The following is a 14245-nucleotide window of genomic DNA, read 5'->3' as shown; positions in this document are numbered from 1 at the left end:
AGAGGCTTGTAGCTCTGTCATTTTGTGTTGCAGTAGCCTTGCTGGTTAGAAGACACTTGTGATTTACCTTGAGGGTGAGGGGGATACAGAGAAATTGCTAAGGAAAGCCATTAACTGCTCCACAAAACCACGGAGTCCAGGGAAGGACAGAGCACAGGGATGCTGTAGCAGTTTGAAGAAGGCCAAACTCATTCCAGCTAGAGGCCACCATTTGCATAAGGAAGCTTTATAGATGGATCAAATTAGAACTAATTGTGTCACCTTCTTTCTACGTTGCCTCCTTAGTTTCACAGGAAGGGTCAGTGCAGCCCTGATTGGACCTCATGAAGGCTCTAGCCCCTCTGAGCACTCACCTTGTCAATGTCACATCCTTGTTCCGCAATCCCTGACTTGTCCCCCTTGCATATGGTAACAGTCACCGATGGACTCACAGGGGGAGCCTGGAGCTCCTGTTCTTTCGGGGTCCTCTGTGGTGTGGAACATGGGGAGCCTGGCTCTCTCCTCCTTGTGGCCCGACCGCTATGGGCAGGGGCCAACGGCTCCCTGCACACCTGCAGTTTGGTTGGTGCTCTTGTGCTCTCCTGAACCGGAAACCCATGAGTCCCTGCTCAGCTTGGAATAGGTGGTGTTTTTCTTTCTAGTGGTTTTATTTAAAAGCCATGCCAGTCATTTTGCATCCCTTCCCAGTAGTTTTGATTGATGGCAATCTGGTCAGCTAGAAGCTGCCAATGGAATAAAACTGCTGACTTGGGCATTGGCATTGACGGAGCTTGTTAAGCCTGCACGGGGTGTGTGTGCGTGCGTGTGTGTGTGTGTGTACGCAGGATGGAAACATAGCACGGGATCTGATGGAATTAGATCTGGAAGGAACTGAAGGGGGTCTCTCAGTTCAGAAAGGGAAAGCGGGAACCAAGGAGGGGGCTATGCCTCGCCCATGCTCCCTGCTGCCACTAGAGGGCAGAGTGAGGAACAGTATCCAGGTCTTTTGCATTTGCTTGGATCAGACTTAATGAGGCTTTAAAAAATATGAATCGAATGAGGTTTGAACTGCAGTTACCTTCCTCCTTTCCTGGTGACTTTCTCATTAGCAACACAGCCATTTCTCAATGGGCCTTCAAACTATGATTGAAATTAAGGATATCTGTCTTGACAATGTTCATTGCTGATTGGATATGCCGGCATGTTTCTAGAACCCTGTGGATGCGGAACGGGCAGGTTCCATGACGACTTTGAACTTGTTGGCCCCATCGAAAGGTTCTGAATATGGGGCTCATGGGTCGACTCCAGAGGGTCATAGAATCCTGCAAAATTATAAGCAAATATTTGATTGTGAGTTTATGTGGAAAGAGTGTCCATAGTGTTTATTAGATTCCCAAGCGAATCCATGACCCTTTAAGATGTTAAGAACCACTACCACAGATTCAAGTGTATTTTTTTACAGTGATACATTTTCTAAAAAGCAAAAGGTATCTATAGATTATTCCGTCTAAGTTGGGGTTGAAGGTATATCACACAGCATCCTCATGGGCACTCATATACACATGCATATGTGTGCACACTCACATGCCTAAGTGTGCACACACACCTCTCCCGCACACATGTGTACATACACACATGTGTTAGTGTCTCTAGAACCAATGTCCTCTCCTCCCTCCCTGGCCTGATGTGTAGAATTCCAACAGAAGGTTCTTGGTGGGTTCATATTGACTGTTTCTATGTCAGACATGCTGCAGAGCAGTGCAGACTCAGCCGTCTGGGGTCTCACGTCCCCTACATTCCCAAATTCAGGGGACAGTATGTATGTGGGAAGGAGCATGGAATCCAGAGCTGGACAGACCTGTATTCTTGTCCCAGACTCGCAACGAACACTCTGAGCACATGAACGTGAGCATGGGCTTTACCTTCTTTGAGTTTCCTTGTGGGTAGAGTCAGATTAATGGTCTCCCCACCCTGCAGGACTGTTGGCATGATAAAATAAGAAAATGAGAGAAAAAGCAGCCTACAGCTTACACCTGGCCCACTGGAGGGGTCCTACAAACTCCTCTGACCTCCATCAGAAAATCAATACGGAGCCTGGCACTTAAAACGCACACTCTGCTTTGCTGACACTTTGAGTCGGTCTCCTGCCATCTCTTGGAATCGGGGGTGATGATTAGGAAGTTTGTGACATTCGCTATTTGGGGGGCATCTGTCCTTCTGAGCGGATGGGAGGCAGGCAACCCCAGCTCTCTCCCTGTTCGGTGACTTTCGAGGAGCTCTCTGTGTTGGTTTTCTGTCTTGGGAATGCAGTCATTGGTACATGTGGTGGGACAAGAAGAGGAGTAACCAAACTGCGTGTTTGGAGCAAGTCTTTTCACTGTTGTACTCCTCGGACCCTTCTTTGGAGGAGTTCAACATCCTAACAGGAGGCTGCTGATACAAGCAGGCCAGGAAGTGTCTAAGTAACTGTTGGCGGGATGTGCTTGTCATGCAGCAAAGTACAGTATTGGACAGCTAAGAAGGCAATGGGAAGCGACCCAGGTTTCACTGATGAAGGAATGAGTGGATAGACAAAATGTGGTCCGTGCTTACAAAGGCGTATTATTCGGCCTTAAAAAGGAAGGACGTTCTGACAGAGGCTACAACACAGATGAACCTTGAGGACAAGACGCTGAGGGAAAGAAGCCAGTCACCCGAAGACAAATACTGTCCCCTCACATGAGGTAACGAGAGTAATCCGATTCATAGAGACAGAAAGTAAGGTGGGGCTGCCAGGGGCTATGGGGTGGAGGAATGGATAGTTATTATTTAATGGGCGAAGAGTTTTAGTTTTGCAAGATGAACACTTCTAGAGATTAGTTGCACAACAGCATGAATGTACTTAGCACCTAAAAATGGTTAAGATGGAAAATTTGAAGCCATGTGTATTTTACCGTGATTTAAAAAACAAAAGTCAATGAGATGACCTGAGAAATTGACATCACACATTCTGAGTTCCAGGGATGTGAGCAGGGTGGGGGGAAGAGTATGATCCCAGTACAGGATGACCCATGTTTAGAACTCTTTTGGAAATTTTGAAATGATACATGTCCCTCTCTAAGGGAAAGTTACGTCCTCATCTGGCCACCTGGGGCAGTGTGCTTGTTGTAATAATGGAAGTGGTTGGGAACTGGGGCTCTAGTCCTATCTCTGCAGCTTACTGGCGAGTGGTTTTAGCCAAGCCTTCTCTCTCCCTGGCTTCACTGTCCTGCGCTGAGCATTAAGAAGAATTCCTCCCTCTTACAGTTAGTGAAAGCCTCCCATGGACTAGAGCATGTGAGGAAGCCCTTTGGAGACACTGCAGCTCAGAATGAATGCAAGGGTTTGGGATTAGTGCCGGGCTCTCTGCCTTGATCTGTTAACCTGATCTGCCTTGATCTCCCACCCGGATCCTGATGCCCCACCATAGCCCGTGTTGCCGTGACCGCCAGGCTGTGCTCTTGCAGGGTGGTCAAAGAGTCATTTCCATGCAATATGTTGAGTATACTCAGGCACTCAGAAAACCTCAGTGAAGCTAATAATAAGCTTGTTAGCAGGTTGCAGTAAGCAGAACGGTCACTTGTTCATTAATTTTATTCAAAAAAAGGCTTCCTGCCTGCAGCTCTGGAAAGATGGGTGAGGCCCAGGGCCCTCCTGTTGGCAGAACATCTGTAAGGGAATGGCCCGGCAACTTCCTCTGGCATTTGTGGTGTTTGGCAGGGGTGATGGGGGCTGGAGACACCTGTTTGGGGGTGGGGGTGGGAGCTCTGCCATAGCTTAGAGATGAGTACCTCTTTTTCTTGCCCCCCAGAGGTTAACTGCACAGCTAGCTGTAGAAACAGGGAGTGCATGGTGGATGTATGTGGAGACCTATTTTAGGAGGGCAGGGTGGGTGGGCTAGCTTTCCTCCAGCATGGGTGCTGAGGGCAAAGGAAGCCAGTGCTGTCATGTAGTTAAAATATGCGAGAGTGCTATGTGCTTTCTGTGCCTTTTCGGAATCCTCCCCATAGCAGCAGGCTAGGTATTGTGCCCTCAAATAGAAAAGCTGCTTCTTGAAAGAACAGGATATAAGAATAAGGGCACAGGGGACTTTCTGGGGCCATCTAAGGAAAGGGCGAAGTAAGAATCTGTGAGAAAAGCATGACTGGTCAATTTTATCAGGTGATCTTCCAGAGATTTCCTGATCCAGGTGTCACACAGATGTAGGTTGGGTCCCAGTTCCCTCCAAAAAAATCAGCAAGAAAAAAAATTGCCACAAATAAGAAGGTTTGGATAATTCTATTGGGTAATATATTTGGATAATTATATTGGAGTCAATAAGAGTAAGAGACAGAAAAATGAGGGGTAGGAGAGTCAGACCCAGATCATTCCTTCTTCTGGTCCTGGTTGGAGAACCCAGCAGCGGTGGGCATGCAGGGCTGGCTTTCCATGTGGCAGTGGGGACTGAGCCCTAGAGCCTGGGGAGGGGAAGGACTAGTTGAGCCCTGGGGTTTGGCCAGTGAGAGAGTGGTTTCCTGGCAGCATTATAGTGGAGTTTTAATTTTTTTTTTGTATTTGAGTATAGTGGGCGCACAATATTCCATTAGTTTCAAGTGTGAGACATAGTGATTCAATAAGTATATACATTCCACTGCGCTGATCACAAGTGTGGCTACTGTCTATCACCATACAGGCTATTACAGCAGCACTGACTGTATCCCCTATGCTGTCTGTGCCTTTCATCCCTGTGTCTTGCTCCTTCCCTAACTGCACGCCTGCATCTTTCACACCCCTTCACCCATTTGAGCCAGCCTCCCCACCCCCCTCCCCTCTGGCAGCCATCAGTTTGTTCCCTAGGTCTATAGGTCTGATTCTGGGTTTTGTTTGTGTATTCATTTGTTTTTCTTAAATTCCACATATGAATGAAATCATGTGATATTTCTCTTTCTCTGACTTATTTCAGAGACATAAGGATAATCCTTTCCAGGTCCATCCATGTGCTCGCAAATGGCACGAACTCATCTTTTTTATGGCTGCATAATACTCCAGTGTGTGTGTGTGTGTGTGTGTGTGTGTGTGTGTGTGTACCACATCTTCCTTCTTCATTCGTCTGTTGGTGGATACTTAGGTTGCTTCTGTTATCTTAACTATTGTAAATAATGCTGCAATAAACATAGGGGTGCAGATATCTTTTAGCGTTTGGGTTTTCTTTGGGTAAATACCCAAGAGTGGAATTATCAGATCATCTAGTATTTCTAGTTTTAATTTTTTGATGAACTTCCCTACTGTTTTCTACAGTAACTGCACCAATTTACATTCCTACCAACAGTGCAAGAGGGGATTCCTTTTTCTCTACATCGTTGTCAACATTTGTTATTTCTTGTCTTTTTTATTTTAGCCATTCTGACAAGTATAAGGAGCTATTTCATTGTGGTTTTGACTTGAACTTCCCTGATGATGAGTGGTGTTGAGCATCTTTTCATGTGTGTGTTGACCATCTGTATGTCTTCTTTGGAGAAATGTCTGTTCATGTCTTCTGCCCATTTTTAAATTGGATAATTTGTTTTTATGGTGTTGAATTGCAGAAGTTCTTTATATATTTTGGATATGAACCCCTTATGAAACCGGGCCACTTTTCTATATAAAAAAAGAAACTCAAAATAGATTGAACACTTAAATGTGAGATGTGAAACCATCGCAGAGGCTTGAGCCAACCTGGTGGTCACTTCGACCAGGCAAGACCCTGATGGCCTGCATTCAGTGCCCACACCACAGGGTGTCTCTCTAGAGTCCAAAGGAAGAGCACAGGCTTCTGGGGGGTGTCAGCCTGGTGCTGGACACAGGGCCCCGTAGCCTGGGGGCCCCTTGGGGATTCAAGCTACTGGGACTTCAGGCCAGAGCATTTGCTGCAGCTGCTTTCAACTCTCTATCTGCTGTGATTTTCCTATGGGCAACACACTTTCATGGGTACGGCCTCCTTTTTAGAAGATACCAGAAAACTTTGTAGGTGATGTGATTCATCATTTCTATCACTGGGAACGGTGCACCGTCAGCGTGGCCCCCCCTCATAGACAGTGGAAGAGACCACACAGGTTGGAGCTTATGTGCCGCCCCAATTTAGCTCTCCTGACACTCCCTTCCCTCCCACTGCAGTGGGCGAGAGAGCCGTAGTGACGCTGGGGCTGGAATAGCCCTCCAGCTGCCCTAATTCATGGAGGAAAAGTAAGTTTCTCAGAAACATTGATACATTAGCCATTATTAGCTGCCCATCATTTAGGATACCCCCAAACTGATTGGGGCACCTGTGCTGACGATGCTATAGGAGAGGACTGAGGTGCACCCTACCAGCCCCTGCAGAGCTTGTGCATGGAGCCAAAAGGACCAGTGGACTTTGGGGGCCAGAGGGATCTTCTGTAACCCAGTCTTCATCTCTCACTTCCTGCTGTTCCTCCATCTCCCGCATTACCCCCCCACCAGAAGAGTGAACAGGCTTTTTAGGAGCTGTCAGAGATGCTGAGGTCATCCTTCTAGGCAAGATGATCGGTCCTCCCTGCATGGACACAGCTGCTGCAATGCCACAGTCTAAAGACTAAACCTACCTATGGAATTGGCCAGGTGTCTGTGACGAGGAGAGTGACAGCCTGAGCTCCCTGGTCCCCAAGCTCCCTTTTGATGTTCCTTCCCAGGTCTCCAGGGAGGTGCTTGGGCTTGAGGCAGCAGCAGGGCCCCAAGTAGAAGCCCCTAAGGTGAAGAGAATCCCCAAGAGATCCCCAAGACTCAACTGTTTTTTTTTTTTAATTCATTCATTCATTTATTCTATATGAAGCACTGAGATGAGGTAGAGGAAGACAGTGCGTACTCTCAAGGAGCCCGGGGTCTAGTATGTGTATTGCCAGAAAGGAGAGGGAGTGGCTTAAAGAAACAAAGGACAATTGTAGTACAATGTCCTAAGTGCTAAAAGGGACAGTACTTCTGTGGGAGACTAGAAGCTGAAATCACTTCTGCTTTATGGACTCAGGAGGGGTTTTATAGAGGTGGGGACATTTGATCTCGGTGCTGAGAGATGGATAGGAGCTCATGTGATAGGGCAGAGAAAAAAAGAGCGTTCCAGGGAGGTTGTGTGCAAGGAAATGCAATGTTCAGGAAATGTGTGAAGTTTAACATGACCCACAAAAACAGTTCTGAGAGAGGGAGGGAAAGGAAAGAGTCAGAAAAAGATGAGGGACATGAGGCTGAGGGGTTGGAGCATGGAAGGGCCAGTGGGTTCTACTAAGGGATCGGGGAAGGCTTTCCTGTCTCATTTAAGGAGGTGCCATTACCAGCACTCGCTCTCGCAGCTTCGGCAATAACCGGTTCTGGTCCCAACCGAGTCCTGTTCTCTATAACCCTGTAGCTGAAACAGTGCAGTGGAAGGGCTGGAATGAAAGAGCAAAGAGGACTGGCAAAGCTGACCGGCACCGACCAGGTCTGAAACAGGCCCCCGGAGCCCCCGGCACTGTGTGCAGCCGTGTGTGTGGTGAGACCTCTCCAGGAAACAGGCCTGGGAGGGCTGAGGAGACTGACCTGCCCCCGCAGCCTTATGTGGGAGAAAGCAGAGGTGGGGGAGGTAAGGAAGGAAGAAAAACAGACACTGGTTAGGATTTTTGCGTGCCTGCTCCCTCTGCTTTTACACCCAGTTTCTTTCATGTTTTCCCCCCTCCCCAGTTTTAGAACAAGGGTTAAGGACAGCCACAGCCCTGTGCTCAGGGATGGCCTCAGCCTAGAGATTGGCCAGCCCAGTGTGGAGGTGGCGATGTTGACCCCAGGCCTGGTGGTTCCAGCAGGTGTCTCCCACCCCAACAAGAATGAGCCAGAATGTCCCAGCTTAACAGGAGGTGCAGGAGGGCAGCCTGGAGCTGTCTTCTGTGGGGTTTCGTCACTGTTTATTCTTGTATTTTCCTGATGTCAAATAAAAGTGAAGTGTCTGCCATCTTGTGGCAGAGACTGAGTACTGCCTGGGCCCCCCTCAGTCTCCTTCCCACTACTCCCCAAAAGGGATGCTGCCTCCGCTGTGGTGAGAGTTGGTGTAAAGAGGAGGAGGGAGCCTGGGCAGTAGTGCTCGCTGGCACTGGCCTCTCTGCCTCAGTGAAGAAGCTTCTGGAATCAGTGGCTGTGAACTCCGGGGCCTCGGGAAGGCCATCCTTGGTCCTACAAGGAGGATGGCCATTTGTGAAAGATAAATAGGGTGAGTCATGTGTGAGGAGGTCACCCTCAGAGAGGACAGAGCCTGGATGGGGATGAGACGAGAGAGTGGAGACCCTGGACGACCCGGGAGCTGGGTCCTGGCCCTGAGGGCAAGGGACAGAGAAGGGGGCAGAGGATCTCAACAGCAGGCAAGCTCCTGAGCAGTGTGGCTAGAGCCAGGAAGATTTCAAGGTCCAAGTATGAGGTCCCATCAGATTATGGAAGACCCATGTCAGCCTGCATGCGGTGTCTCGGGTAAGAACCAGAGGGGAGCGTCTCTCCGTACACCGTGTCTGAGACAGTGTGAGTGGATGAGCTCTCTGAGGGCAATCCCAGGTGCACATGATTTCTGGGCTCCTGACCAGTGAGGGTGTCAGCTCCACTTGTAAAGTTAGGCCCCTTTTATTTGGTATTTGAATACAGCTACAAGAAACAGATGATTTTAAATCAGTCCTAGAAGTTCTCTGCCTCTCTCAACTCGGGCCAGGAAAGTCAAGTCGTGACCTTCCATCCTTTTCTTTCTACGAGCTCTCGAGTGCTGCCTGAAGCAGAGAGCGCACCACACGGACCTCGTGCTTTATCACCAGAATAGTCCACTGTTCACCAGAATAGTCCACCGCCACAGCCTCCTAGGGTCCCGAATCCTCCCTGCAGTGGACGCTTCCTCAGGGGAGATACTAGCCGTAATTTAAGTAAGTGCTGACTACACACCATGGGCACTGACCCATGCCCTACTCCCAGTGAGGCCATTTCTAACTCCGAATCTGACCGGAACAGTGAACCATTCCAGATTCGCATCCTCACTGAGGGTTCTGGTTCCTGAAGACAATTCTGGAACCCACTGCTGTGTTAGCTCGAGTTGAGTCACAGAAACAGAGCATTCAAGGTATTTCAATTAGGAGGGTGGATTTCACAAAGGGAATTGAGGCTTCCAGAATCATTAGAAAGGCTGTCTGAGGGAAGGTCAGGGAAAAGCACCACTGCATTTCGGGATACCAAGAAGGTATAGAAACTGCTAGAAATCCTTGCTGGTGACTCTGCCTGAAGCACCAGTGTCCGTGATTGCCAGGAAGAGTTGGCAGAGTCTCGGTCTGTTCTTTGGAGACACCTGTGCCCATCCTTATGGCTGCACCTTGCGAATAATGGCCTCTCTTCTGCCAAATTTCCTGTGTGCTTCTCTCGTCGGTGAGATCTGAGCTGGAGTGCCGCTGGCTGTAGAATCTGGGAAATGTAGTTTCCAAGCTTCCAGCTTCTGCAGTATCAGGAGGAGCTGAGAGTGTCAGGGATCAAGACACCATCTCTGACACGCGCTTTTAAATACGGATGATAATAATAGTACTTCCTTCATATGGCTGTTGTGAGGCTAAAATTAACACTGTGAAGTCTTCGCACAGAGAGCGACATATGGTAAGCCCTCGATAATTGCTCGTTTACAAAAAATTGTCAAAACTGAAGTCAGAATGGCTCCTCGTTCTTATTTCTAACCCCTGTAAGGAAACTGGCTGCTTCCGAGCGGTGGGGTCCAACCTCCCGCTTTGGCGAGGATCCTGTCCCTTACCATCCTGGGCCTATGTGGCGTCAGATCCTCAGTCTGCCTCATTCTCGCTCAGAGGGCTGCATGGAGACTCAGGAAGAAGGGGAAAGTTCTCGGGAAAAACAGCAGCAGTGAATCATGCTGAATGTTAATACTGGAGTCCCCCTGCTCTGCAGAGGGGAGGACTCCATCTCAAATGGACCGACAAAGACCGGCCAGATCCCTCATGGGAGTGCAAGTCGGGCCTCTGCCTTGAACTTCCGGACCAAATGGAATCCACAAACCCAGGGTCGAGTCTCTGTAGCCTTGTGCCCAAATGCTCCGAGCAGCCTGCAACAAGAAAGAATTAGGGCACAGCTGAAATCCAAAAGGGAAAGGGAACGGGCTAAGATCCATGGGGAACAATGTCTATTTCTTAATCTGTCTCCTGCCCCAAATAGCTCTGCTCTCCTCCCCCACTTGTGTTTACGTGTCTGTTTCTTTCCCTGGCAGCAGATGCCACCAGGCCTTAAACTAGGTCAACAAAGGGCGGTGATGAGCCCACAAAGGCCCTCAGGCCACATCCTCCCCTGACCTCAGTCCCCAGGCTCCTGGGTCTGGAGTGGCAGAGCACGGACCCAGATGACCCTCTGCTCTCCAAGGCATCCTGGCAGGGCCCGTGCTCCCTAGAACCACAGCGAGTGGGGGTTCCTCGGTCCTGCCTGTGAGTGGGCAGGGGGCCTGTTCTGAGGTGGCAGCAGAGAGGACAGCACTGGGCTGGGCCACAGCCCTCCCTGTCCCATCCTGCTCCTGCCCCTCCATCCCCTCCTATCGCAGCCCTGCTCCAGTGCCCTCAGGGAGGCCCATTCTTCCCAGGGCAGCCAGGGAGCCATGGGGCCCTGCTGTTTCCCCTGGGAAGCCCTGGAGCCCCTTCCACACAGACCCACAGGCCCCAAAGCAGGGCTCCCAGCCCGCTCCGTGAGTGCAAATTACAGAGTCCAGAACCTGGATTTCAGGCCCCAGTCACCTGAGGCACCGGGCAGTAGGAGGTTGCAGAGCCCGCGCCCACAAGGACCCACTGCACACCCCAAGCCACCCGTGTCTTCCTCCCTCACAGCCGGACCTCCCATCCCGATCCTTCAGACCCTCTCTGCCCGACATCCTGTCCTCATGGCGCCTTTCTCTCCGCAGGTTCTTTCGCAGCACGGCTATGGCCCGATCACGACCGACATCCGGGAGGGACAGACCTTCTACTACGCGGAGGATTACCACCAGCAGTACCTGAGCAAGAACCCCGACGGGTACTGCGGCCTCGGGGGCACTGGAGTGTCCTGTCCACTGGGAGTTAAAAAGTAATTTCTCCCCATGTGGTCAGCCTTTGAAGTCCCAGCCAAAATGCTTTCAACAAATTGGGCAATGCTTTTGTGGTTCAGGTCAGTGGCTTTTTGAAGTGAACAAAGCACAGAGGCATTCAGGAAAATCTGGTTTAATGAGGTCTAATCACATGAAGTGCAATGGCAAGTTGATAACATGCAGTTTATCTTCTACTAAGTTACAGTGGGATTTGATCGCTTGGGGTCTGAATGAGGATAATGAATATGCTCCGCTCCCCCTTCTTGGGCCTGAGTGCCTGCCGCGGAAGCTGGGGAAGGAAGCCCGGAGATTGTCAGAGAGGGTAAGGCAATTTGGACATGGGAACTGTGCCCTGTCCCACCTCGCATGCCCTCCTGCCCTCCAGTGCCTTAAAATCTGCAAACGTTTATAACCTCAATGAATCATTCACTGCAATACTTTGCTCTGCTGATCCTAGATGTGCAAGGGGCTTTCTCTCCTCTTCAGCCCTCCTGGGACAGAGAAAAGATGTGAGTTAGCTTCGTGAATTCTAATGCTTTGCTTACAGCTACGAGAAATGCTTGTTCTAATAAAGTCTGCAGTCTAATACAAACTGCCTCTTGTCTCATCTTTTACTTTTTAGGCAGGATATTTCTAAGTTTTGTAAGATAAAAGTCTCACAATGACTTTCCCCCAAATGGAAGAGATGATTGAAATTTTTGGAAAACAGGTACACCTCTGGCTCCTGGCAACTCTGGTGATACTAGCTGTTTTCCACACGCCTGTGACAGCTGCCACGTCACATGCTCTTCTAATTAGAACAGACACATGCAATCCCTGCCCTTAAGAGTCTTTATATTCAAGACAGGGGGTGGGAACATAAGCAGTCAACACGCAATCATATGAACAAGTAAGATAATCCCAGGTCCAGACGGGTGATGTGAAGATAATGGATAGGATAGGGTAGGTTGTGTCTAGGGCCTGGGGAGTTACCTACAGAGAGGTTTGGGCTACAGTGGTCAGGGAAGGCCTCTGGGGGATGGAGAAACAAGTTAACTGAATGATGCAAAGGAGAAATACAAACATCAGGGAGGAGAGCAGAGCTTTGGGGGCAGGAGACGATTATGAAATACATTGTTCCCCATGGATTTAGCATGTTTCTTTTCCTTCTTGGATTTCCTCTGTGCCCTGAGGCACCGTGGAAAAATTAAAAATAGAAATACCATATGATCCAGTAATTCCACTATGGGGTATTTACCGAAAGAAAATGAAAGCACGAATTCAAAAAGATACATATAGGGGCACCTGAGTGGCTCAGTTGGTTAAGTGTCTACCTTCGACTCAGGTCATGATCTTGGGGTCCTGGAGTCAAGCTCCACATTGGGCTCTGTACTCAGCAGGGAGTCTGCTTCTCTGTCTCCCTCTCCATCTGCCTCTCTCCCCCGCTTATGCTCTCTCTCTCAAACAAATACATTTTTAAAAAAGATACCTCCCTTTGTTTATCACAGCATTATTTATAAATGGCCAAGATACGGAAGCAACCTAAGTGTACATCGACAGATGAATGGGTAAGGAGGGGATGTGATGCGTACGCACGCACACACACACACACCCCTACATAGCCAACGGAATATTACTCAGCCATAAAAAATGATGAGACCTTGTCATTTTCAACAACATGGACAGACCTAGAGGGTATTATGCTAAATGAAATAAGTCAGACTGAGAAAGACAACTACCCTGTGATTTTATTCACATGTGGAATCTAAAAAACACAACAAATGAATAAAAAACCAAAAAGCAGAAAGAGACCCATAAATACACAGAACAAGCTAGTGGTTGCCAGAGGGCATGGGAATGATCAAAATGGGTGAAAGGGAGGGAGAGGTAGGTACAGACTTCCAGTTATGGAGAGAATAGGTCACAGGGATGAAAGGTGCAGTGTGGGGAATATGGTCAATGGTACTGTAACTGTGTTGTGTGGTGACAGGTGGGAGCTACAGTTGTGAGCACAGCAGAATGTATAGAGATGTGGAATCACTGTGTTGTACACCTGAAACTAAAGTAACATTGTGGGTCAACTATACTTCAATTAAAAAATCATTCCTAAAAGGAAGAATACATACATGGAGTAGATACGCTTTATCAGGCTCAGCATCCCCATTTTGGTTGCCTGTAGGAAAACCTTTCCACGTAGAGGGGCCAGGAAGGGTAAATGGCCCACAACAGGGAGAAATTTGTAGTGTTTGAGAAATGGAGAAGCCAGTAGGGCTGGAGTAGCGTGAATGGAGGAGCATATTGGAGACAGGTATCTGAGGGGCAGGAAGAGCCAGATCATGCAGAACCTTCGAAGGACACGTTAATGGAACTCGTTTGTTTGTTTATTGTATTCGATAACTGACAGCCACTGGAGGATTTTTAAATTTCTCCTTTTCCTGTATAGGCTGAGCAACTAGAGGGAAGGTGGGGTTATTGTGAGGGAGTAGACAGAGGAGAGGTCAGTGAATGAATCCATTTTGGCCACACAGAATTTGAAGGGCTTCCCATGCATCCTCATGGGAACGTGAGGGAGGGCAGTCTGCTGTGCAGCTCTGGAGCCCAGGAGGGATCTGAGCAAGAGAAATCAAGAACCACCAGTATATAGGTGACATTTGAGGCGTGAAACTAGTTTAGATCATCTGGGAAGGAATGGAAAGGGGTCAGAGGAGTAAATGTCGGGTGTTCTGACATATGGCAATCTGGCAAAGGAGGAGCAAAGGAATTTCTGAAGTGACATTTGAAGGAGGCCCGGAGGGAGATGTGTCCTTGCCGTGGAAACTAAGCACAGACGTATCCCCCTAGGACTGAATGATGCAAAAGAGAAATGGAGATGATGCGTCACGAGCCTGGGTTAAACGCAGACCAACTTCTTTCTATAGTCATACCAGAACATAATAAAAAATGACAAGGAAGCCAGGTCCTTTTGAGGAAGGACCTTGCAGCATTTCAAGAGATAGATACTTTGAATCTTGCCCTAAGCCTTCCCCAGAGGAAACTGAGGGCCTCTTACCCAAGTGACTCTTTACTCAAGAAGTGGAAATAGCCCAGGTCTCCTTGGAGTTATTATTTACTGGCTATAAACTGATGTGTAAGGACACCTGCCACCGTGGTCTCCTGTGCAGGGTGGGAGTTTATAAAGACCAATGGATTGAATGTGTATTG

At 48.8% G+C, this 14245-nt stretch overlaps 1 protein-coding gene across 2 annotated transcripts in view; it reads left to right on the top strand.

Annotated features, from left to right (window-relative positions):
• MSRA (methionine sulfoxide reductase A) overlaps positions 1-11657 on the top strand; it is a 407844-nt gene extending 396187 nt beyond the window's left edge. For both annotated transcript variants that reach the window (XM_040626463.1, XM_040626462.1), the window contains one exon: positions 10904-11657. In XM_040626463.1, the coding sequence (XP_040482397.1) occupies positions 10904-11068 (165 nt within the window). In that variant the 3' untranslated portion in view covers positions 11069-11657. The remainder of the gene's footprint in view (positions 1-10903) is intronic.
• The last annotated feature ends 2588 nt before the right edge of the window (positions 11658-14245 follow it).

This window comes from Ursus maritimus, unplaced genomic scaffold, assembly GCF_017311325.1.
Source record: "Ursus maritimus isolate PB19 unplaced genomic scaffold, ASM1731132v1 scaffold_11, whole genome shotgun sequence".
Classification (NCBI taxonomy): Eukaryota; Metazoa; Chordata; class Mammalia; order Carnivora; family Ursidae; genus Ursus; species Ursus maritimus.
The sequence above is the reverse complement of the archived record's forward strand: the minus strand, read 5'-3'. Positions and strand labels throughout refer to the sequence as shown.